Consider the following 27,324-nt stretch of genomic DNA (forward strand, 5'->3'; position numbering starts at 1 on the left):
GTCTCGAAAAAAAAAAAAAAAGTAGACGAGGGTATCAGAGGCTGGGAAGGGCAGGCAGGGAGAAGGTGGAGGGACAGGGAAATTTATTTTAAAAGCTACAAAGTTACAGTTAGATAGGAGGAATAAGTTCTATTACTCTATATAACACTGTAGGATGACTATAGTTAATAATACATTATACAGTTTCAAATACCTAGAAGGATATTGAATGTCTCCAACACAATGATGTTTGAGATGGATATGCTACCTATCCTGATCTAACCACTACACATTGTATCTACTGCAATAACACTAAGTACTCCATAAATGTGTCAATTAAAAAGAAATTTTTATAAAGTACTAAAGAAAAAAAAAGAGGGCAAATATAGTGGTGCTATTTCATTCAACAAAGCACATGGTTTGTTAATTTTTGCAGGAATATTTAAATAGTGGTGCAAAAATACACTGTGATTGTATTTTTTCTAAAGGGAAACAAATGGTGATCCTTTAAAATCCCTAAAAGTGGCTTCTTTGCCAAATACACTCAGGGTCTTAAAATACATTTAAATTGTTTCTGAACAAAAAAGAAACTTTTTTTGCAATGTCAAGCATTGTGAAATCATAAGAAAAACATTATACTCATAAATTTTAAAACTACAGTTAAAAAAATGACCTAAAGGTGAAATATATCAGTAAGAGATTATGTAACATGGGGGAAATGAAGCAAAAAGAGCTTCTCTGGTCTCTTGTGATAAGAAGGCAGAAGAAGCTGAGGACCAATGTTAGTTATTGGTAGAAGAAGCTGAGGTACTTCCTACGTAATGATTTACATTTTCTCAGTGACTAGATGGTCAGTTTATTTGGTATAGTGTGTGGGTGAATGTGTTAGGAACAGAGGCTTACAGTAACTCAGCATAATGTATCTGAAATTGCTACTATAAAGAAACACAATTGAATTTTGTAATAGTGATACTGCATCTTTTTTTTTTTAATTTAATTTATTTATTTTTTTTATTGTTGGGGATTCATTGAGGGTACAATAAGCCAGGTTACACTGATTGCAATTGTTAGGTAAAGTCCCTCTTGCAATCATGTCTTGCCCCCATAAAGTGTGACACACACCAAGGCCCCACCCCCCTCTTTTTGCTTCCCCCCCATAACCTTAATTGTCATTAATTGTCCTCATATCAAAATTGAGTACATAGGATTCATGCTTCTCCATTCTTGTGATGCTTTACTAAGAATAATGTCTTCCACTTCCATCCAGGTTAATACGAAGGATGTAAAGTCTCCATTTTTTTAAATAGCTGAATAGTATTCCATGGTGTACAGTAGAAGAAAAGAAATAACCAAAATCAGAGCAGAACTAAATGAAATTGAAAACAAAAGAATAATACAACAGATCAATAAATCAAAAAGCTGGTTTTTTGAAAAGGTCAACAAAATAGATAAACCTTTGGCCAACCTAATCAGGAAACAAAGAGTAAAATCTCTAATCTCATCAATCAGAAATAACAAAGATGAAATAACAACAGACTCCTTAGAAATCCAAAAAATCCTTAATGAATATTACAAGAAACTTTACTCTCAGAAATACGAAAATCTGAAGGAAATTGACTGTTACTTGGAAGCACTTCACCTTCCAAGACTTAATCAAAATCAAGTGGAAATGTTGAACAGGCCCATATCAAGTTCGGAAATAACATCAACCATACAAAATCTCCCAAAAAGAAAAGCCCGGGACCAGATGGTTTTACGTCAGAATTCTACTAAACCTTTAAAGAGGAATTAGTACCTATATTACTCAACCTGTTCCAAAAGGCAGAAAAAGAAGGAAGACTACCCAACTCGTTCTATGAAGCAAACATCACTCTGATCCCCAAACCAGGAAAAGACCCAACAGGAAAAGAAAATTATAGACCGATATCACTAATGAATATAGATGCAAAAATATTCAACAAGATTCTAACAAACAGAATCCAGCAACATATCAAACAAATCATACATCATGACCAAGTCGGTTTTATCCCAGGGTCTCAAGGCTGGTTCAATATACATAAATCTATAAATGTAATTCAGCACATAAACAAACTGAAAAACAAAGACCATATGATTCTCTCAACGGATGCAGAAAAAGCTTTTGATAACATCCAACATCCCTTCATGATCAGAACACTTAAGAAAATTGGTATAGAAGGGACATTTCTTAAACTGATAGAGACCATCTACAGCAAACCCACAGCCAATATCATATTGAATGGAGTTAAATTGGAATCATTTCCACTCAGATCAGGAACCAGACAAGGCTGCCCATTGTCTCCATTGCTCTTTAACATTGTAATGGAAGTTTTAGCCACCACAATTAGGGAAGAAAAGGCGATCAAGGGTATCCACATAGGGTCAGAAGAGATTAAACTTTCGCTCTTCGCAGATGATATGATTGTATATCTGGAAAATACTAGGGACTCTACTACAAAACTCTTAGAAGTGATCAAGGAATACAGCAGTGTCTCAAGTTACAAAATCAACATTCATAAATCGGTAGCCTTTATATATACCAACAATAGTCAAGTTGAAAAAACAATTAAGGACTCTATCCCATTCACAGTAGTGCCAAAAAAGATGAAATACTTGGGAGTTTATCTAACAAAGGACGTGAAAGATCTATATAAAGAGAACTATGAAACTCTAAGAAAAGAGATAGCTGAGAATGTTAACAAATGGAAAAATACACCATGCTCATGGTTGGGAAGAATCAACATTGTTAAAATGTCCATACTACCCAAAGCAATATATAATTTCAACGCAATCCCCATTAAAGCTCCACTGTCATACTTTAAAGATCTTGAAAAAATAATACTTCGTTTTATATGGGATCAGAAAAAACCTCGAATAGCCAAGACATTACTCAAAAATAAAAACAAAGCAGGAGGAATCACGCTACCAGACCTCAGACTATACTACAAATCGATAGTGATCAAAACAGCATGGTACTGGCACAAAAACAGAGAAGTAGATGTCTGGAATAGAATAGAGAACCAAGAGATGAATCCAGCTAATTACCGTTATTTAATCTTTGACAAGCCAATTAAAAACATTCAGCGGGGAAAAGATTCCCTATTTAACAAATGGTGCTGGGTGAACTGGCTGGCAACCTGTAGAAGACTGAAACTGTACCCACACCTCTCACCATTAACCAAGACAGACTCTCACTGGATTAAAGATTTAAACTTAAGACATGAAACTATAAAAATACTAGAAGAGAGTGCAGGGAAAACCCTTGAAGAAATTGGGTTGGGCGAGTTTTTTATGAGAAAGACCCCCCGGGCAATTGAAGCTGCTTCAAAAATACACTATTGGGACTTGATCAAACTAAAAAGCTTCTGCACAGCCAAGAACACAGTAAGTAAAGCAAGCAAACAGCCCTCAGAATGGGAGAAGATATTTGCAGGTTATGTCTCCGACAAAGGTTTAATAACCAGAATCCACAGAGAACTCAAACACATTAGCAAGAAAAGAACAAGGGATCCCATCGCAGGCTGGGCAAAGGACTTGAAGAGAAACTTCTCTGACAAGACAGGCGCACGGCCTTCAGACATATGAAAAATACTCATCATTTTTAATCATCAGAGAAATGCAAATCAAAACTACTTTGAGATATCATCTAACTCCAGTGAGACTAGCCTATATCACAAAATCCCAAGACCAGAGATGTTGGCGTGGATGTGGAGAAAAGGGAACATTTTTGCACTGCTGGTGGGAATGCAAATTAATACATTCCTTTTGGAAAGAGATATGGAGAACACTTAGAGATCTAAAAATAGATCTGCCATTCAATCCTGTAATCCCTCTACTGGGCATATACCCAGAAGACCAAAAATCACACCATAACAAAGATATTTGTATCAGAATATTTATTGCAGCCCTATTCATAATTGCTAAGTCATGGAAAAAGCCCAAGTGCCCATCGATCCACGAATGGATTAATAAATTGTGGTATATGTACACCATGGAATATTATGCAGCCTTAAAAAAAGATGGAGACTTTACCTCTTTCATGTTTACATGGATGGAGCTGGAACATATTCTTCTTAGTAAAGTGTCTCAAGAATGGAAGAAAAAGTACCCAATGTACTCACCCTTATTATGAAACTAATGTAGGACCTTCACATGAAAGCTATAACCCAGTTACAACCTAAGAATAGGGAGAAGGGGGAAAGGGAGGGGAGGGAGGGGGAAGGGAGGTGGAGGGAGGGGGATTAATGGGATTACACCTGCGGTGCATCTTACAAGGGTATATGTGAATCCTACTAAATGTGGAATGTAAAGGTCTTAGCAAAATAACTAAGAAAATGCTACAAAAGCTATGTTAACTAGTGTGATGAAAATGTGTCAAACGATCTATGAACCAAGTGTATGGTGCCCCATGATCATACTAATGTACACAGCTATGATTTAATAGAAATAAATAAAGAAAGAAAGAAAGAAAGAAAGAAAGAAAGAAAGCTGGTTCCAGTTGGCCATCTTGCCTCTGCCCCATGAGAATTTCCTTCTTGAGACAGTTTCATTTGGTTGCCCAGGCTGGAGCACAATGGAATGATCATAGCTCACTGAAACCTCAAACTCTTGGGCTCAAGTAATCCTCCCTCTTCACCTTGGCTTCCCAAAGTGTTGGGATTACAGGAGCAATTTCATATCAAGCAAGTTTGGGAAACTCTGTGTTATCACATTTGATAATTGATACTAAATTTTATAGAGCAGGAAACAATCTTACAGATAGTAAACCAGAGAGGGCAAATCAAGATGGTGAAGCAGAAGGATTGTTCAGCTGAGCTCTCCTAGAATGACTGAGGAAAAAGTGAGAATCCAGCATTAACTTATGCAGGGACCTTACCAGAGTCATAGCTCAGGGAGCACAGCAAGGAGGTGGTGAGCTGGTTACAGAGTATGATCCCCAGCAGTGGAAATCTGAAGAATTAGGCAAGTGACAGCAACTGGCTGGATAGGGTGCCCCTCCACAGAGGTCCAGGATGGAAGGAAGCCTTTCTGGAGTTTTCAGTAGTTGGAGGAAACTGTACATTAAGTGGAAAGCTTCAAAGTATGGGCAGACTTGAATAGTATACAGCAACCAAATCTGAACACTGGTTGGAGTGGATTTGCCATAGGTTTGGTGACTGGCAAGGCAGCTACACTGAGAAGGTCTCTGAGGCTAGGGGACTACCATTGTGGGAAGGTTGTGAGAAGGTCTTAGCAGGGGCCTAAAGTATGGCCATCTTAATTCCGCCTGCCGGGATTAGAACTACACTCTTGGGACAGACTGAGGGACTCCTGCACCCAATGGGAACTGGAGTCAGGGGGCACTAAAGAAAGGATTCTTGTGAGCTTTAAGATCCCAACCTGGAAAGGTCTGAATGATGAGGAAACAGCTAGGCTATCACGGAAGCAACTAAGTTTGGATTAAGGACCATAGAGGTTGCAGGCTGTGCTCTTTGTCTCCTAAAAACCCACAGTACCACCTGGTGTCCCTGAGACAACATACTGTCATTAACAGCAAGGACTTCTGTTTGAAACAAAGGAGGCAGTGAGAAGGAAAAAGGAGGACAAGGAGGTCAACAAGAACACATGAGGAGGAACCAACAGAAAAATTTGGGCAACAGGCTGCATGTGGTGACTCATGCCTATAATCCTAGCACTCTGGGAGGCTGAGGTGGGTTGACTGCCTGAGCTCACAGGTTTGAGACCAGCCTGAGACAGAGTGAGCCTGTTTCTAAAAATGGCCAGGTGTTGCAGTGGGCACCTGTAGCCCCAGCTATGTGGGAGGCTGAGGCAAGAGAATTGCTTGAGCCCAAGAGTTGGAAGTTGCTGTGAACTATGATGCCACAGCAGTCTACAGAGGGTGACAAAGTGATACTCTGTCTCAACCACCACAAAAAAAGTGGGCAATATGAGAAACCAAAACAGAGGAACCACCTATTACCTAACCCTAGTGAGAATGGCCCACATCACAAAATCTCAAAGCTGCAGATGCTAGTGTGGATATAGAGAGAAGGGAACACTTGCACTTCTGGTGGAATTGCAAACTAATATAACCTTTTTGGAAGGAAGTTTGGAGAATACTCAAAGAACTCAAATTAGACCTCCCCTTTGATCCTGCAATCCCATTACTGGGCATCTACCCAGAAGAAAACAAATCCTTTTATCATAAGGACACTTGCACTAGACTGGTTATTGTAGCTCAATTTATAATCGCCAAAATTGAAAACCACCTAAATGCCCACCAACCCAGGAATGGATTAATAAGCTGTGATATGTGTATACCATGGAATACTATTCAGTCATTAAAAGAGATGGAGACTCCACATCTTTTGTATTAACCTGGATGGAAGTGGAACATGTTCTTCTTAGTAAAGCATCACAAGAATGGAAAAGTAAGAATCCAATGTACTCTATTCTAATATAAAGGCAGCAGATGAGCTAATAATACAAGGGGTGGGGGTATGGGAATGAGCAAGTGGGCAGATGGGAGGTGGGTGGGGGATGAAGGGTTATGGTGTATGATATACTTCTTGGGGGCAGGATACTATTATAAGAGAGATTTTATCTGCCAAATGCAATCAGTGTAACCTAATTCTTTGTACCCTCGATGAATTCCAAATAAAAAAAATATTTAAAAGGTGGGAAAAAAATAGAAATAGGAAACCAGCCCAAATCAGACAGCTACAGTATAAAGTGACAAAGATAAGAAGTATATATTTTAACAACACTCATTTTTAAATTTAAGTTTCAAAAGTCCAAATTCAGTATATTACCAAAATTTTAGTATTTTCCTTAGTAAGACTGACAATCATATGATATAAGCTAAAGTTTCAAGAGTTTCCTATGTGCCAGGTACTCGGTGCTTTATTTATATTATATTACTGGATCTTTACAACATGGCTTCAAGGCTGGTAGTATTAGCATTCCTACGGTACTGATGAAGAAACCTAGGCTCAAAGAGCTTATGTAACTTTGCCCACAAATACACTATTACTAAGAGCCAGTATTCAAAATCACTTTGTCCTACTCCAGGACCTGTCCTCTCTACTACACCAGAATGCCCATTGTTCTTTTATTCCTTGTTTATGTATGGTGACTCTAATGTATTTGATATTACTAGCTTTTTATTATTCCTCACCTGCTTGTGTCCTAACGTCCCACTTGGCTCAGCTTTCATGATCAATCACTACAACTTTTTATACAAACGAACTTCCTTGCTCTTGGCCAACGTCAACTCCAGTTAGATCCAGTTCTCTTCCAATTCCATACCTGCACTTGTGCAGCCAGACATGGTAGAGAAAAATAATCAGAATCATGCTCATTTTAAAATAATAGTAACCTTGACTAGGTTTTAATTGGGCTATTGGCAATCATACTATTTCTCAAGTCATCAACTCCCATTACTGTTTTAGAAGGCTATTTCTGTACACTCCCTTCACTTTTAGCAAAGGATCTGGCTTCCCACTTCACTTCCTACTTATTTTCTGAGAAAAGCAGAGATAGACAGATGACAAGTCACTTTCAGAGGCTCCCACCAGATCTCCTTGTGGGGTGCCTTTTCTTGGCTATTTGTAAAGAGCTCTCTGTGCTCCTCTCTGATCCAAGCTACCACTGTGCTCTCATACTCTTTCCTCTCTCGTCTTCTAAAGGACTTTGTCCTGAAAATTCTTCCCACTCCTTCCTGCACTGCCAAGTTTCCCCTGTCATCTGCCAGCACATACTGTATACTATTGTTTATCCCATCTTAAAAAAATCCTCTTGTCTACTTTCCACCTCCACCTACTGCTTTATTTCTCTCCTTCCCTTTATGGCAGGCTATACCAGGGTCTATTTTTGGTTTTCTCCATTTTCTCTTAAACCTACTCCAGTCTCGGGCTTTTGCTGTCATACCATTCTACCAGAACTGTTCTTGTAAAAGTCACCAACAACTCTCATGTCATCAAATTAAACGGTTAATTCTCAGTCCTCATTTGATGTCTCAATGACATTTTCAAAGTTGATTATTCCTTCCTCCTTGAATCTCCCAATACCCTCCTTTCCTGTTTTCTTACTACCTTTTTAGCTAACCCTTCTCACTTTCCTCTGGGTTCTCCTCAAATCTCCAGTCTCTAAGTACTAGAATATCTCAAGCCCCAGTCCTTTATCTTTGCTATCTAAACTGAGCTTTGAGATCTCCTGAATTATCTTAGCTTTAAATAGCACTTATATGCTGAAGACTCTTTTTTTTTTTTTTTTGTAGAGACAGGGCCTCACTTTATGGCCCTTGGTAGAGTGCCGTGGCCTCACACGGCTCACAGCAACCTCCAACTCCTGGGCTCAAGCGATTCTCTTGCCTCAGCCTCCCGAGCAGCTGGGACTACAGGCGCCCGCCACAACGCCCGGCTATTTTTTGGTTGCAGTTTGGCCGGGGCCGGGTTTGAACCCGCCACCCTCGGTATATGGGGCCGGCGCCTTACCGACTGAGCCACAGGCGCCGCCCTATGCTGAAGACTCTTAAATTTACATCTCTAATGTTTAAAGATTTCTCAAGATAACAAAGAATAAGACTACCTCTAAGTTTCAAAGAATGACACAGTAGAGAGAAAAAGAAGGCTGGAACTAGATGAGAGGGTGGCAGAATTAGCCTCTGCAGGGTACGGAACACTATTCCAATTAGAAAGGTCAGGAGAGGCTGTAGGCAGGTTCTCAGGCAATGAGGGAGGGATCTGAAGAACTCCTTGGCTTATGGCCTTAGTTTGCAAAATTAAAAATAGGCAAAACCATAAAATAAAAGGAAAGATGTTATAAGAGGGACTTTACCTAACAAATGCAATCAGTGTAACCTGTTTTTTTAATACCCTGAATGAATTCCCAACAATTAAAAAGAAAATAAAAGGAAGGATGTGGTACAACAAACAGAAAAAAGCAAAAGTTCAGAAAAGCTGATAAAGGAATGGGAGAAAGCTAATTAATGTACAAGATGATTTGGAGAATCTAGCTGAAGTTGAAGACAATAAATTTGGTGGCTACAATCTATACAATCCTATGATTTTCTCATAGGAGGCTAAGTTCAACAACAAAAACAAAGGAGAAAGATATTTACAAATAGTTAATAAAGAGTGACACAATGACAAACCCTGTAGCTACAAGGAAGGAAGAAGGTCTAAAAGGAATGATGAACTTGGGAATAATGGAATAGTTGAGACTGGAAGCTTTTATGAGACCAGAGAATTGGATTAGATAGTAGGTAATGTGGAAGGTATAATTAATGATTAATAGGTTGTTGTCAGAGAGTGGGATTCTGAGATTTGAGATTTAAAAACTTGAGCAATTCCAGGTAATGGATACAGGAAGAGAATGGTTAAGAATAAAAGTCCCTGAATTGAGAACTAAAGAACTACAAGGCTAAGGGAATTTAGTAGAAAAGAACTTAAAGAAGGGAAAATGGTGTTTTGGCTAGATAATCCAAGTCTCAAAGAAACATGCCTTATGGTTTTTAGAGTGTACACTGGAGGGTTGAGGATGGTATTCACCACTCCCAAGCACGCCATGGCACAAGGAAGGTTTAAAGAGGCATGAGGAGAGGGTTTACATAAGCCTCAGCAACTACTATTAATAAGGTATTATTTGCAAAAAATGCCAAAAGGTAAAAACCAGGTAAAAATGAGTTTGGGATCTAATAAATCCTAGATTGTTTTATATCTTTCTTGGGTCAGTGGGTTGGCCCTGTTTTTCCTTATTTTGCAGTTCACCATGATCTGCAGGAATGCAACCAAGATTATTATTCTTCTTATCCATGATGAAAAATGAAGATGAAGTACATCACATGTATAAAGGATGTATTATTTGGCCTGCAAAATTACTGAATTCTTGATTTAGCTAAATCAAGTTGAGATAGTTTAATCAAATTCAGATAGTTTAATTGCATTCCAATGAACAATAAAAGCGAAAATGTTATAATCTTTAATCATAGTTTACTTTAGTTCTTTGAACATGGCTATTCTGAAGTATTTTGCTGCTACCTGGGAGATCTGGTTGCAATCACAAGCAGTTTCTGTGACCTGGGACATAAACTGCTCTAGAGATGATCCGATCAAATTTAGGGTCCTTTTGAAGGATCAGTGTTTAATATTTGTGATGATTTCCAGAGGGCTCCTTACAGTTATTTCCCCAGTTCTCTTCTGCGAAGCACCAGCCTACAATTTGTCCTTTTATTGTTACTATCTGTCAATGTCCTCCCAATTACCTTTCACCACAACTGTCCCACCTGTTTTTGAGAGTATCCGTTGGGCCTGTACTTCTTCATTTTCTGTTTAAAATGAAGTCAGTTTCTTTGGGAAGAAAAGAAAGAGCTATTTCTTTTACCTGTTTTAACCACCCTCACACCCCTGCAGAAAGCTCTGGGCCAGGGCTCTGTGGGGCTGGGAGTGGAGGCAATGACATACCTCTCTTTCTCTGAGTATGCAGTGACACCTGTACTCTAGAAGGTGAGTAGCAATAACCACAGGTCTTCTTGACTTGCCCCTCCCAGTGTGAAACCACTGTCTTACAAGCTGGGATACAGCATTCTTGGGCACAGAGCCCAACATAGAGCCTCCATCTCAAAAGTGAGGGCTGTAATGGAAGGAGGATATGCCCTCTCAGCCACACTCCCCAGAACTTAGCCTCAGCAACAGGTAGTTGGGGGCAGGATAAGAATGCCGATGTCCTGTTCCTCCTTAGAAGAAAGCCCTGACTAGGAGGTATGGGGAGAGGAAATACTTTGATCTTGGCTGCTCAAGTCTGGCATGAGTTTTCATCTCAACAAGATGGGATTCTGCATAGTAAGGGGGGGGGTGCGGTTCTTAGTTCAAATACCCTAGACTCTCCTTTTTCTTATCCAATTTTAATAGATTTTCTTAAAAAAATTTCCTAATTTTCTGTATAACCTTAGGACTATTTCCAGAGATTTGAAAGGATATTCTTGGAAAATTTTCACTAGTTTTACTGGAAGTACGCCCACGGAGCTATTCATGCTTCATGATGAAAGTTGAATTTGTTCACTTTTAATAAGTAAAATTCCACTGTGTGAATATATAATACCACAATTTATTTATCCATTCTCTTAGTATATATATATTCACACAGTGGAATATATTTTGGGTTGTTTCCAGCTTTTTTGGTAATGTAACACTGCTATTGTAAGCAATTCTCATACATATATCCCAGTGCACATGTATGGGCAAGTGTTCCTGTTGGGCATGTAGTATACATAGGAATGGGATTTGTAGGTTGGAAGTCATGTTAATGTTTAACTTTATAAGAAGAGTTCCAAATTTTGTTTTCCAAAGTAGTAGCTTCAACTGACATTTTCAATAACAATATATAAAAGTCCTCCCTTATCTTCATCCTCTTTAACCTTTGTTATTAACAGATATAACTGGTGCTACTCAAATGGGTATAAAAATCATCTTATGTTAGACACTAATAAGGGCTCTTATTTCTTTGCTTTTATATGTTTCCTCTGTGAATGCCTATTTCTTTTGCCCATTTTTTTGATTGGATTGCCTTTTTCTTATTGATTTGTACTTTTGCATATACTCTATAAATATTAAGTCTTATCAAATATACGTGTTGAAATACATTTTGCCAGTTTTCTTTTTCCTTGGAGATAGAGTCCCTCACCCTCGGCAAGGGTGACATCACAGCTCACAATAACTTCAAACTCTTGGGCTTAAGTGATTCTTTTGCTTCAGCCTCCCAGGTAGCTTGGGACTACAGGCGTCCTCCACAACACCTGACTATTTTTTTAGAGATGAGGTCACGGTCTGCCTCTGGCTCAGGCTGTTCTCAAACTCATGATCTCAGGCAACACTCACTTCGGCCTCCTAGCATGCTAGGATTACAGGCATAAGCCACTACTCCTGGCCTCATTTCTTCATTAGGAGTTAAATTAACTCATCAGCCCAGCTCAGTGGCTCATGCCTATAATCCCAGCAGTCTGGGAGGCTGAGGAAGGTGAATTGCTTGAGCTCAGGACTTAGAGACTAGCCTGAGCAAGAGTGAGACCCCATTACTAAAAAATAGCTGGGCGTTGTGGCGGGTGCCTATAGTCCCAGCCACTTAGAAAGCAGAAGCAAGGGTGGCGCCTGTGGCTCAGTTGGTAGGGCACCGGCCCCATATACCTAGGGTGGCGGGTTCAAACCCGGCCCCGGCCAAACTGCAGCCAAAAAATAGCCGGGCGTTGTGGTGGGCGCCTGTAGTCCCGGCTACTCGGGAAGCTGAGGCAAGAGAATCGCTTAAGCCCAGGAGTTGGAGGTTGCTGTGAGCTGTGTGAGGCCACGGCACTCTACTGAGGGCCATAAAATGAGACTCTGTCTCTACAAAAAAAAAAAAAAAAAAAAGAAAGCAGAAGCAAGAGGATTGCTTAAGCCCAAGAGTTGAGGTTGCTGTGAGCTAAGATGCCATAGCACTCTACCAAGGGCAACAAAGTGAGACTCTGTCTCACAAAAAAAAAAAAAAAAAATTAACTCATCTATGTCTAACTCTCTGTGTCATTTGCTATACTAAACGTGTATTTCCTTTCATAACTACATAGCTCCCTTAAGGTATTTTCTCCAAAAAAAAGTATAATTTTTTTCCTAAAAGAAATTGGTAAGGTTAAATAGCCAACTTTAAAAATAACTTATTTTTGTCTTTTACAGGATTCTTACAGAATAGGTACCATACATTCAATATATATTCCCCTAAGTCTCCTTTGATTAGCTAGAGGCTTACCAGTTTTATTGACTCTTTCTAAAGAATCAGCTTTGATTTCATTAATTTTTTTCTATTAATTTCCTTTTTAAATTTTATTTATTTCTTGTAACAGATTTAGTGGGTACAATTTGAATTGTTACATTCTGCATATATTGTGTAATGTTGTTAACTTTTTTTTTTTTGAGACAAGAGTCTCACTTGGTCACCCCTGGTAGAGTGCCGTGACATCTTAGCTCACGGCAACCTCAAACTCTTGGGTTCAAACGATCCTCTTGCCTCAGACTTCCAGATAGGACTATAGGCACCTGCCATAGTGCCAGCTATTTTTTAAAGATGAGGTCTCGCTGTTGCTCAGGTTGGTCTTGAACTCGTGAGCTCACGCAATCTACCCGCCTTAGTCTCCCAAGTACTGGGATTACAGGCATGAGCCACCATGCTTGGCAATGTTGTTGATTTTAGATCTCTCTGCTTTCCAAATACCTACATTTAATATTGGTAATTTCCCTCTATGCTCTGCTTTCACTGAATCTCACAAGGTTTGAGAAATTGTATATTCATTCTCATTAGTTCAAAAAAATTTTATATTATTTAAAAAAATTATTTTTTAGAGACAGGGTCTTCTTGCTGTGTTGCGCAGGCTGGAGTACAGTGATGTGATCATAGCTCACTGCAGCCTCAAACTCCTGGGCTCAAGAGATCCTCCTGGCTCAGCCTTCTGAATAGCTAGGACGACAGGCATGTGTCACCAGGCCCGGCAAATTTTAAGTTTTTTTAGATATGGGGTCTTGCTGTATTGTCTAAACTGGTCTCAAACTCCAGGCCTCCAGTGATCCACCTGCCTTAGTCTCCCAAGTGCTGGGATTACAGATGTGAGCCAACATGCCTGGCCTCAAAATACTTTACAATTCGTTTAGAGATCTCTTCTATGACCCATGTGTTATTTAGAAGTGTGCCATTTAATTTCCAAATACAGTAGAAACTCAATAGTTGACCACCTTCCTACAATGACCACCTCCTTAAGTTGACCTAATTTTCATAGACCAGACATGTGCAGCATGTATTCAATGTACCACAGGCCTAGTTCCTTATGCTGATTGCCTCCACATGTTGGCCAGTTTGTTAAAATCCTTCGATGGTCAATTTACAGAGGTTCTTCTGTATATTTTGAGATTTTTCAGCTATCTTTCTATACCTGATTTCTAGTTTAAGTCTTATATGGTCTGAAAGCATACTTTGTATAATTTCTACTGTAGAAATTATAGATGTGTTTTATAATCCCTATTTTGATACAGGATTTCAGATTAGCTTGACAATGTATATTCTGCTATTGCTGAATGAAGTACTATATAAGTGTCAGTCAGAACTAGATGACTGATAGTGCTGTTCTGTTCAGCTATATTAGTTATCTGCCTGCTGGATCTGTCAATTATTGACAGAAGGCTCTTAAAGTCTCCAAGAATACATCTATTCTGCCCTGAAGTTCTATCAGTTTTTGACTCACGTATTTTGATACTCTGTTGTTAGGAGTACTCAAATTAAAGATTAGTGTATCATCTCGGAGAACTGACCCTTTTTTAAAATCATTACATAATGCCTATTTTTATCCCTGGTAATTTCCTCTACTCTGAAATCTAGTTTATGTGAAGTCAATACAGCTATTCTAGCCTTCTTTTAGTTAGTGTTGGCATTGCGTATCTTTCTCTGTCCCTTTGCTTTTAATCTATGTATGCCTTTATATTTAAAGCAGGTTTCCTGTAGACAACATGCATTAAATATACCTTTTAATTGCTGTATGCAGGCCATATCTAAAGGGATTATTTATAAAGGTGGACTAATATATTTACCATATCTATTTTCTACTTATGGATTTTGTTTTTTGTTTCTTTCTTTACAAAATATTCTCTACGTGTTGTTCACCTCTTTGTAAATTTTTGTAATGAATATTTGTAAATAAAGATACATTTAGCTACAATTTCCCTATGTATGGTGACTTTAGGGGTAACTTTTGGGACATCCTAATATCTAACCTCTTTTTTTTTTCAATTTTATGTCTTACTCTTACCCAAAGTAATCTTTTGGTTCCAGTGATTGGTGAACTTACTGTCCCTAGACTATACCATGACCACTTTGTTTTTGTTCAAGCTATCCCTCAATACTTATAATGCCTTCCCACACCCTCTCATCCTTTTGTAAGTTAATCTACACTTCTCCAACTATTCACCTTGCCCTTACCCATTTCAGCTGTTGCATAGCCAACTATTTATACGGAGTACTCCAGCATACCTTGAAAGGTGTCAGGAAGACAAGAAGTTTTCATAGGCTACTTCTGCAATATGGGCAAAGAAGATGGGGCAAAATGCACTCTATGCAAAGTGAAAAGGTAAATAAAACTAAGAATTTCTAACAGGGTTTGGAATAAATGTCTGAGTTATCTGTTTATCAAATAAAATTATGTAATTATAGGTTTTGAATTTTTGCTTTTTAGTAAATATTTTCTGCATTTTTTACCAAAGATATGATTGCTTTCAGTTGTTCTTTTAGCCTATAGTCTAGTTTCTTTTCCTTTTCTCAATTAAAACATTAATACAACCATAAACTAGTTTGTCCTGGAGAAATTAATTATTAACAACATATTTAGTGTCTCTTAAAAACTTAACCTATTTTTTTCTCTGTCTCTTTAGAAAAACCTATAATATATCGCTTCTCAGCCTTTTGGCTAAGATCAAGTGTAGAAAAACCTATAATATAAGACAACTAGTTCTATGATAAATATATAAGTTTAACTACACTTGTGTCATAAGGAATGAAAAGTCTAAATAGTAAGTAAATATATGGTACAAAGAAGATGATAATAAAAATGGAAAACTGTTAACAATCTTTAAAATTAGGCTTTTGACCCTAAAGTTTGATTTTTTTAACTTAAAAACAAAACCAACTCACGTTCTACTTGCTCAAACATTACTGAAAAGAGGAAGTCTCGTGGTGTCATATAATATTCTCCTTCATATTCTAGTGACGAAAATTGCATGAAGCGCTGTTTACGAAGAGATGATTTGTCTACTATGCCAGGGTCAGCATTTTTCTAAAAGAAAAAGAAATTAAAATTTAAATATTATTTCCAAATTCAGCTACTTCTAGAATAATATGTTCTAATAGAAGAATCTTTAAAGAATAATTTTTATGTTTAGATCTGACAACCCCTTAAATCATTCAAATATTAACTGAGTGCCCACCATGCCCTATTTTAGGCACTAAGATAAAGCAGTAAAGAAGACTAACCCAAGGAACTTACGTTTCAGAAAGGGAGAATGATAATTAATGAGTAAACTTATAAAATAATGCAAGATGCTGAAAAGTATCACAAAGAAATATAAAGCAGAGTACAGAAGTGATATGGGATAATACTTTAGATGGGATAGTCAGGGAAGGCCTTTTTGAAGAAGTTACATTTAAAGAGACTAAATGGGCTCTGCGCCTGTGGCTCAAGCGGCTAAGGAGCCGGCCACATACACCTGAGCTGGTGGGTTCAAATCCAGCCCGGGCCTGCCAAACAACAATTGACGGCTACAACCAAGAAATATCCCGGCATTGTGGCAGGCTCCTGTAGTCCCAGCTACTTGGGAGGTGGAGGCAGGAGAATCGCTTAAGCTCAGGAGTTGGAGGTTGCTGTGAGCTGTGATGCCAAGGCACTCTACCCAGTGGGACAGCTTGAAGCTGTCTCAAAAAAAAAAAAAAAAGAATTACGACTCTCTGGAGGAAGAGCTTTTCAAGAAAAAACAAAGTTCATGAGGTGGGAATAAGCTTGGTATGTTTCAGCATGAAGGCCAGTGTTATCAGAGTGACTGAGCATAGAGGAGAGTGGCCAAAGACAAGAACAGAGAGATAGGCAGGCAATAAAACACATAAAGTTGTGCTTTCATGCAGATAAAATATATCACTGTCAGATAACCAGCTCTGCTTTCAGAAATATAAGTGAGAAAACCATAAGCAGAAAAAACTAAAAGAATAAAAATGGGTAAAAGCACTGTTAGTGGAAGAGACTGTATCTCAGGCAGTAGGACATCCAGGGGTGTCCAACTTGCTGCCTGTGGGTCACATGCAGATTATTTGAGAATTTTTTTGCTTATCTGTGGTGCTGGATATCATGAAAAGTATACACAGATCTTTTTTTCTTTTTTAGCTAATTAGCTTAGTGTATTTAATGTTTGGTCCAAAATAACTCTTTTTAATTAAAAAAGATTTTTTTTTTTTTGTTTTTTTCCCCAAGACAACTCTTATTCTTCCGATGTGTGGCAGAACAGAAAGAAGGCTGAATACCCTTCTGGTGATAGAATAGTGAAATCTTTATTGCTAACCTTTCATTGAGCACTTCTATGTGCTTAAAGCACTGCACTAGATGAAACACTTTACATGGATTATTTAATCCTCACCACAATCCCAAGCAATACAGAACTCAAAAGTAAATGATAGAGCTAGGCTAAAAAAACAGGTCTGTCTGACTCAAAGGGTTTTAATCTCTTAGTAACTACCACACTACTTTCTACACACGACTAGGCATTGTAGACCAGGCTGACTGGAGGAAAATGACACAGCAGCTACACTTAATACCCATGTCAGTGCAGGAATCTTGACACGAGACTACATATTCTGTGGACTCCACTAGCAGCAGTTTTTATCCTAGATTGCTTTCCTAGGACACTGCTCTAGCTTAGACTCATAGTAGCTTTCCTGGACACATCGCCTACTTCTCATACTTAGTATTGATCCTGTGATTTACTCAGACACACAGGTGATGTTCAGTGACTGACTCGAATTGAAATGGTGTAAAACTAACTGCTGAAGGAAACCCACTGTCTAATTTAGGGGAAAGAATTAATATTAGAGAACTGAGATCAGCCGAAAAGGAGCTGTTTCTGGTTTTTAATTTGAAGAGACTTAAATAACTAGCATTCGTGTCTTTTCCATTTCATCTTCCAAACTCAATTTGGTATGGTAGCTTTTCCTTCTTGCAACTGCACAATAATAAAAAAACCTATTCTACTAACTGAAACGGGGAGTCTCTCCTTTTCCTAATCCTCTCCACTACATCTCACGCTTTGCTTATTGAAAATACAACTATCACTTGGAGATCATTGCGACTGTAGATTCTAATCCTATCATTTCCCTTATAAAATATACAGTGGAACCCTTATGTTCCCATTTCTTACTGCTAGAGTCTTTCCATTCATCCTAAGTCCCATCTCCTTTGAAGTAAATGCTTAACTGAACATTACTAATTGGGACACTGCAGCATGATTGGGGGGGGAGGGGAATTGTATAGTAGAAAATACTAACAAAACCTAATGTTTATTAATTATGTGTAATAGTATAAGCAAGGTAGGGTGCTAACATCTTTACACACATGTTCCCACTCAAGCCTTCAATCCCCCTAATAGTACATTTTTATCTTCATTTTACAGAAGAAAAAACTAAGGTTGTCAAGGTTAATCGGCTTGGCTATATTAACAGCATGTAAGTGACAGCACGTAAGTGACAGCACAGACAGTATGACATCAGCCCCACAATTGCAACCACTATCCTAATACTAGCTTCTATTAGAATTCCTATTACTGGCGGTGCCTGTGGCTCAAGGAGTAGGGCACCCGTCCCATATGCCAGAGGTGGTGGGTTCAAACCCAGCCCCGGCCAAAAACCACAAAAAAAAACCCAAACAAACAGAATTCCTACTACATAAATTAGAAAAAAGAGAAAAAGCAGCGCAGATAATGATAGTTGAGGAAGCTTTCAGAAAAGAATAGGCTTTTTAAGCTAGGCCCTTGACCAGCCATGACACACCGGTGTGCTGTGAGAGGATCTTAGGTGCACTGCAAAAAATTTTAAAGATAATTAATTAAAATATTTTCAAAAGGAAGGGAGGGGGGAGGTTGGGGTGGAGGGAGGGTAATGGGTGGGGCCACACCTACAGTGCATCTTAGAATGGGTACAGGCGAAACCTACTAAATGCAGAATACAAATGTCTACATACAATAACTAAGAAAATGCCACGAAGGCTACGTTGAACAGTTTGATGAGAATATTTCAGATTGTATATGAAACCAGCACATTGTACCCCGTGATTGCACTAATGTACACAGCTATGATTTAACAATAATAAAAAAAAAAGATACATGTAAGCAAGAGAGCCAGAGACTATCACGGCTAAAGCAGGAGCCTGCCCCACAGTAATAGGGCATTTCCAACTGTATAAATCTCAGTGGGAGAAGAAATCAACAATAGAAGAGAAGAAAAAGAGGAATGAGAAAATAGGAGGAGGAAGTGGGAGAAGAGGAGGAGGAAGGGGGAAAAAAGGAAGGAGAGAACTTTAACAGAACCCTTATTTCCTTTCATAAAATATCTTCTTTCACTGCTTTTTTCTCCTCATTCATTAACTTTTAGGATACTCGGAAAGAGGAGAAAAAGAAAGTTATGGCCAAAATTCCCAGATAAGCAAATAAATAAATAAATTAATTAATTAAAAAAATATTTTCAAAAGAAGTTCAAAGCACCTAAGTATATATATATACATATTTTTTACTCTTTTCAGATCAACCTAATTTAAGTATGCTATGAAAGTTTAACTATAGTTAAGCTCAAGTGTGCTGTGAGATAATGAAGGTTGAAAAGCACTGTCCTAGAGAATGAATAACAAAGAACATAACTAGAATTAGCCATCCTTTAGGCCCTGGGCTAAGTGTTGTCCATTTCCTAAATGGTAGGCATTACTTTCCTACCATTTAAGTAGGTAAGGATCAATCAAATTTAAAGTAAGTAGGATATACTGATTATGTTTCTTTGCTATAACAAAATCAACGTAGAGGAAAAAAGTATTGATCTGAAATTATTAGAGCCTTTCTTATACCAAGTTGGTGAACCAACATAATTTTATCTGTCATCTTTATCATATAGTGGTTTAATTAAAAATATATATTTTAAAGGATCACTAATATAATCAACATGTATTAAATATTTATGCTTACTTCATAGAATTTTTTTTTTTTTTTTTTTTTTGGTAGAGACAGAGTCTCACTTGATGGCCCTCGGTAGAGTGCCGTGGCCTCACACAGCTCACAGCAACCTCCAACTCCTGGGCTTAAGCGATTCTCTTGCCTCAGCCTCCCAAGTAGCTGGGACTACAGGCGTCCGCCACAACGCCTGGCTATTTTTTGGTTGCAGTTTGGACGGGGCCAGGTTTGAACCCACCACCCTCGGTATATGGGGCCGGCGCCTTACCGACTGAGCCACAGGCGCCGCTCTTCATAGAATTTTGAAGATTAATTTGCCAAAGCCATTTTTAATCTTTTGTTTATCTATCAGGCTTATCATGGTTTGCTTCATTTTTATAACTATTTTGATCAGATCTTAGACTTACTGAATGAATTTAATGGTAAAGAATGTAATAATCAACCATAATATTATTCCTAAGAGGAAAAAATACTTTATATACGTCATTTTGAGGAATGCACTGTAATAAAAACCAAGGTATCTGTTTTTTGTCTAATTTTTCAACTAAACTATAAACCCTGAGGCATAAATTTCTTCTTTGTTTCACTGTGTGTGCAAAGCATTTAGCCTGGTGCCTTAAAGTGGGAATATAACTGAGATTCATAACAGAATTTTAAGAGTTAAAAAGGGACAGAGATATCACCTAGTCCAAACACAATGCTTGGTTAGCTAGTTTGCCTGTTAACTACTTATAGTAAATGTTGGGAGCAACTAGCCAATTTCCAAATGCTGATAATATACAGCTTAGGCTAATGCATGTCAAATTAATATTTATTGCCTTAACCAAATAAAGACATAGTTTACATATAACAAACCTTTGGTGGAAAATGAAAATGATCTCCTATCTTGTCCTTTTCTTTTCTTTCTTCATTTCTTCCTTCCCTCCTTCCTTTCATCTGCATGCTTTTCCTAATCGCATGTGTGTGTGCTCTTTCCCCAGTATTCTTTGTTTCTCTCCCTCTTCCCTTCATAGGTTTCAGGTGGCTTTTTTGTTGTTGTTGCCATTGCTATTTTCAAATTTCTTGAATTAACCGTATTATTTTGGTTACTCATTTACTTTTCTCTAATCACTACCTTCTCTTTTTCAGTGTGGCATATTTGTAGTAGTTTGGGCTTGGATGAAACAAAACATCAAAGTTATATCTGAGAATAACAATGCAAAGACAAATGCCTAGCTTAGTATTATTTACATATTAGGCAGTGAAAAAGTTAATTCGGTCTCCAACATTTAAGAACCTGTCAAGAGTCACTGTTCTGGGTATGTACAGGTGGATACCATGAAGTCTCAGCCTTAAAGGATCTTACGAAGCAGAGTGAATAGCAAAGTTAAGGCACTAAAGTCAAACTGCTTGTGATTAAAATCCAGTTTTGTTACTAACTAGGTATGTGATCTTGGACCAGTTATCTCTCTGCACCTCGGCTGACTCATGAAAAATGAGTAAACTGGAATCAAAATGCCTACATTTTTTTGAGTGAAAAACACTCAAAATGTATTTTCCCATTTTGAAAATGTGAAAAATATTCAACATCAAAGAAACATAAATATAAAGCAAAAGATACTCCTTTTGTGTAATGAGTTGACAAACAAAAGAATGATGATACTTGTATTCGGAGAATATGGGGGAATCATAGTCATACTTGTATTTAGTAATGAAATTGTGATAATACTTTTGGAAACAATTTGGCAACAGATATTAAAGGCCCTATTAAAAAGCATATCTATTGGTCTAGCAACTCTACTTCTAAATATTTATCTGAGGAAATAAAATATTTGTGTAAAAATGTAGAAGAAATTAAATGTTTTATAAAAGCAAAGAACAAAACCAACAAGAACAAACAAAGAAAACCAAAGGAACAAATAAAACATTCACTAAAAAGAGACCATTTAAATAAATCACAAAACACTACATTAGTGACTTAAAAATACACACCTATATACACAAGAGCAGTGAAAAATTATACTAAAATATTATCCTAAAAGTATGTTAATGGATGACCTATATTTTCTTGTTTTTGGTATAGTTATATTTCTAAAATTTTTATTGCTATAGACCAACAACTATATCTTTGTAAATGGCAAAAATTAACTAAGGATGAGAGGAATAATTCTCTAAGTACAGAAGGCAAGAGAAGGGTGATAATATGAGCTTGAGACCCATTCCTCAACTGTCAATGAATGCAAATATTGTATATCCCCGTCCATGTTTGGCTATTTCTTCCTATTTCCTAAATCTTAGTTCTCTTTACTTCTTTTCAGGGACTCCTACCTAATCTCCTCCAGCATGCTCAGAATTGTCCTCCGTCAGGCATCCAATCTTGCCTCTATTCCTCATTCGTTCTTCAGTTCTGCATTCTGTCCTTCAGATGATAAATAACAAACTGCCTACATTTGAATCCCAGCTTTGTCACTTGGGTAAGTTTATACTACTTTTTAGTTAATTGATGTGTAAAACAGAAAGAATAATACCCTGTTTCCCCGAAGGTGTGCTCCCAAAGATGCACTAGGTCTTATTTTATGTAGGTCTTATTTTCGAAGGATGTCTTATTTTCGAGGAAACAGGGTAGTACCTATCTCAAAGATATTTTTTTCTTTTTCCCAAATGAGCATTCAATGGAATAATACACCTGAAACACTTTACATAATACCCAGTACATATTAAGTGATCAAGGTTAGCCATTATGATTATGATAATCATAACTTCAACAAATGGTCTAGTAGAAATAATTAGAAAATTTCTATGAGAAGGCAGAGAGAGAAAAAATTAACTGCCCTGTACACTTACGAGCCAGAGAGAGTTGAACTGGATCTTACTGGATGGGTAGGAGTTTGCCAAGAAAGAGAATAGTAGAGCAAACTATACTAAAACTAGTTCTGAGATCTGGGCAGCAAGGTCTATAATGCAGAGAGTCTTTGAAGTAGATGACAAACATGGACAGAAGAGAATAGCAGACATACCATATTATAAAGATCATCATAGATTCTGACATTTTCTTTTGTTCATTTATACAAAAGCCACCATATATGTAAGACACTGGAGTGTACGTGGAAATACGGAAATAGGATAACTCCTTGATAATTCAGCATTTACTCTTATGCTATAGCAATCTAATAAACTTGGTTATTTACTTTCAAAACCCCACCATCTTAAAAACATTAAATTCTACATGCTGCATTTCAGTACATTAATAGCAGATGGGAGCTCTAATAGCCTGATAGTAAGGCAAGAGAGAAAAATAATGCTAAACAGACAATGCTGCAATAGTCTGGACCAATCAATGATATTGCCAATCGACAGCCCCTACAGGTCTATTCTGGGTAATGACTGTCAGTAAATGAGAAATTAATTATGCAGGGAATATTCTCTTCACAACGTAGGAAAATCTAAAATATAGTTTAGTTGTTTTTAATGTAAATCTTTTATAAGTGTTTTCTTTTGTACAAGGGTAATTTTAGTTATCTGTAAGATTCATTTATATTGACACATATGACATTCTACTGATGCTGTAAAAATTCACTGTTACTGATTTACTATATATCTAAAGTACTTTGTAGAATGTATGTTATATATAAAATACTAGGACTGTGTTTTTATAAACTGAAAATGATTACAGCTATGATATGAGTGAAAACAATGTCTTTCAGAAAAATACAAATAAACATAAGTTTAGGGTTGTCCAATACTGTTAACATGTCAAATAAAATTAGACCACAATATGCAAATGCTTCCTTTTTTCCAATAATGTTAACATACATTTTTTTTTTTTTTTTTTGGTTTTTGGCCAGGGCTGGGTTTGAACCCGCCACCTCCGGCATATGGGACCGGCGCCCTACTCCTTGAGCCACAGGCGCCGCCCTAACATACATTTTTAAAAGTTTACCACTAGTTTATTCTTAGTCACAATGAGGTATCACTTAACAGGAAAAGCATCTATATGAATAACAATTTGATATTATGCTGATATACAGGTTTGAGGATTTCAAGACATCCAGAGAAATGTGACATTATCTTCTAGGGCTAAACCAATTCCCCACACATATAAAAAGTATCATAAGGCAAACTATAATTTTAAGCAATTTATTTAGGATATAAACTGCAGTATATATGTTGCTGCTCATGTCTAAAATCCTTGTAAGTACTGAGGATTGTTTCAAGGCAACAAAGAGACTTATCAGCACTTGAAGAAGTTGGGATCTCTAGGTATTATAGGATCTGCTGCATAAACCAGGTTTTAAGTTTTTTTTTTTTCCTTTGGATTTTGGGTTTTATTCAAACTGAAAACCAGCTTCTTCCTGGGAGCATAGAATGACATAATGGAACCAGAAGATGAAATTCTGAACTACCCCAATGGTTAGGGCTGCCACACACAGTTGTGTGCACTACATCATCCTATGGAGCACCATTCACAACTGGCATACAGTTGTCTAGCAAATGGTAGTAAGGGGCACTGAGGAAGGAATGTCTTTCTAATTTGCACAAAGGTACCACATGTGCTAAGGTTAGTGCTGTTACCAGTGTTTCCAAATTTGTAGAGACTTTGCAAACCAGAGAAAAGTGCAAAATGACCCATTGATGCTTCTAGCACTCACTACACTCACTAAAGGCCCAATACTTGCCTTTTTTTCCCACCAGCGTCTTGTTAAAGGTGGGACAAGCACCAGCAAGTTATGACTTTGTTGGACAGAGGAAAATACAGTATTCATGGGTATATTAACTTGAAACCTACCAACTGTGGTGATGTCGCCCCATATTGGCAGGCACTTGAAAACGTAGGAACAAAGTGAAACTCCTACAATGTTACAGAACTTCCACAGTACAGTCAGCCCTTCTTCATATGTGAGGGAAAATTTATTCAGAAGAAAGACAAACAAATAACAGCACAACACTAAAACAAAATATAGCATAACAATGATCTGTATCACTTTTACATTGTATCAGGTATTATAAAAAATATAGGGATAATTAAGCATACATAAAAATATGTATAGATTATATACAAATACTATGCCATTTTATATAAGAAACTTGAGTTGGTATCTGTGATGAGGTGGGGATGGAGGGGTTGGCGGATACTGAGGGACAACTGTAGATCTAGGATCTACTGCAACAGTCCATAGGTCAGCTCTTTCTTAAATCTCTCAGACAGCTGAATGATTGAACAGTCGACATATCTTTTAACACTCTGTTCTTTAGCTAATACTTAAATGGAAAGATAAAAGAGTACTTAGATTGAGATGGGAAGGATATATATTAATATTCACATTATTTTTGGCAAATAACATACTTGGCTAGAATGTTTGTTTAAAACTTAATGTGGGTCCTCTGCAAAATTGTGGGAAAAATGAAGGCAGGAGTAATAGGAAACAATGAAAATTACATTCTGAAAGAAAACAAAAAAATTACAGATAATTAAAGAGGTGATGGGACTGTACAATATCAGAGAACAAAGAAAAGATGCAAGATAACAGAAATATATTTGAAAAGGAAGCTGGTTGAGCTAAACAAGACACAGAAGAGAAAAATATCATTATAAAACTTAAAGAAAGCTTTAAGAAATCACACAGATTAGAATCAACACTGCAGAAAAGATATAAACTAAATGAAAATATATGAACTATAAAAAAGTCACATAAAAGGCAGAAGAAAGGAACAAAGAAAAACAATTAGAGAAAACAGTATCTACATGAATGACAGACAATATAATAATTGCTGTGCATCAGGAAAAGAGCAAGTCAAATCAAATCTCTACTTAAACAATATAGTGGGGGAAAAAACTTTATTGAAACAAAGACTTGAATTTGTTACTCTATTTGCCACTGCTCTATGTATACACACTTCTAGCTCTGAATAAGCCCTGAAGATTATTGGAGAGACTGATGAGCTTTAGTCTCTTTCAAAAAATGTAAATAAGGTTAGAACTACAATGCCCTTTATTGCTGGATTTGGCCTTTTAAAAACAGTCACTTAGGGATTTAATACCAGAAGAGACACAGTAGAGAATTGGACATAATTAAGATTACTTTTAAAAGGCACATATTGCCTTTATATATTATGTGGGGAAATGAAGGTAGTGTGGGGGTAGGAGGAGTAACAGCATCAAAGCTATTCAACCTGGTAGACTAGAGAGAATTTTCTGTCCCTCCTCACACCAACTTGTCTATTGTCAATAGTTTTTTAAACAGAACTATTCCATTATCTGAATGAGATTTCATAAGACACTTGTACAAATCTACTCTGTTGGCCAATGTATACGGTTACATATAAATAACCAATGGCCTGGCATGAGAAGCAGCTGCCTGAGGAACTAGGTCAGGGAGAGGGGAAAGTATGGAATGCAGTGGCAGAGATCAAAGAGCAGCTCAGGGCCTGCTGGTGGCTCTGTTATCCTATACCTACTGCAGACTGACTTTAGCTGAATTTAGCATCTTGTCATAGATGCAAAGTGGTGGATGCATTCCTCCTATTACCACAATGATTTGCTTCTTTAACCTATACTTTACACTAAGTATAAGTAGGAGAAAAAAGGAGAAGATATGCTAAGATTTGAGGCCATACTGAACATGTGAGAACCATCCACATGGTTCTAGTTATATATAAAATGCTCCATGGATTTCAAGGATTACTTGTAATGCAGTCAAAAATGTGACAAAGGAATTAAGAGCAATGAGTGATGTGAACTGGATAAAAGAGATCTTTGAAAACTGATGACTTCTGTTAAAACATTTCACCAGTTTATTGCCTTTAAAAGCAACAGGTGCTTCACCATTCTGTCTCTACTTTTTATCCATGAAGTGACACACTGGAAAAAGTTCTCTGTTCTTTGTTGGACATTCTTTGTTCTCTGCATTTCTCAAGAAAAAAGTGGGAAAAAAGCCCTCTTTATAGTTTTTGGTATGTCTAATACATACATACTGCATTAGACAAAATATGGTGAGCCCTATTTGGGGCCTTTATTTTGGAATTTGCGATAATCTGGACAAAACATAATTACTTGTCTTTGAAATTCCTGTGGTATAAGTAAAAGAATATCTTTTTCTCTTAAAGGAAATCTTTACATTTGGAATTTACACTCATTAGACAAGAATTTTCCACTTTGTTCTGAATTAGGGAGATTTTATTGTATATGTAACAAAATACTGCCAGACTAAATTAGAATATTCACTGTGTAAGCTATGCCTCATAATAAATTCTACAAAATGACAGGTATATTAGTCAAGGAGACAAAAGTCATTCCTGTGAAACCTAGAAGCTCTGCAAACTGCTATGGCTTCTGAATATCATCTGATCTAGTGATGGTCCAGTCTAGACTTCTTCCCAGATGCTGGAAGAAAGCTAGTGCTTTTTCTTAGATGAGCATGGCAAAATGAAATGGTATATTCTAATACATGTATATATATTGTTTTTTAAAATTCCATAGATTTCTATGTGAAGAAGAGTGGTCATTGTCAGGAGATGCTGATGAGTAAAGAAATAAGCATCATCTCTTCTAGTAACAGCTTTCTCTTTCCTGATTAAATTACCCAGCAAAACACTGATTTCCCTTTATCCAAAA

General features: G+C 37.2%; 1 protein-coding gene across 2 annotated transcripts in view; it reads right to left on the reverse strand.

The window, feature by feature from the left end:
• The window catches only part of MICU2 (mitochondrial calcium uptake 2), a 179,509-nt gene that overhangs the window by 107,492 nt on the left and 44,693 nt on the right, over window positions 1–27,324 (reverse strand). For both annotated transcript variants that reach the window (XM_053563059.1, XM_053563057.1), the window contains exon 2: window positions 15,673–15,814. In XM_053563059.1, the coding sequence (XP_053419034.1) occupies window positions 15,673–15,814 (142 nt within the window). The remainder of the gene's footprint in view (window positions 1–15,672; window positions 15,815–27,324) is intronic.

Source organism: Nycticebus coucang, chromosome 15, assembly GCF_027406575.1.
Source record: "Nycticebus coucang isolate mNycCou1 chromosome 15, mNycCou1.pri, whole genome shotgun sequence".
In the NCBI taxonomy this organism is placed as follows: Eukaryota; Metazoa; Chordata; class Mammalia; order Primates; family Lorisidae; genus Nycticebus; species Nycticebus coucang.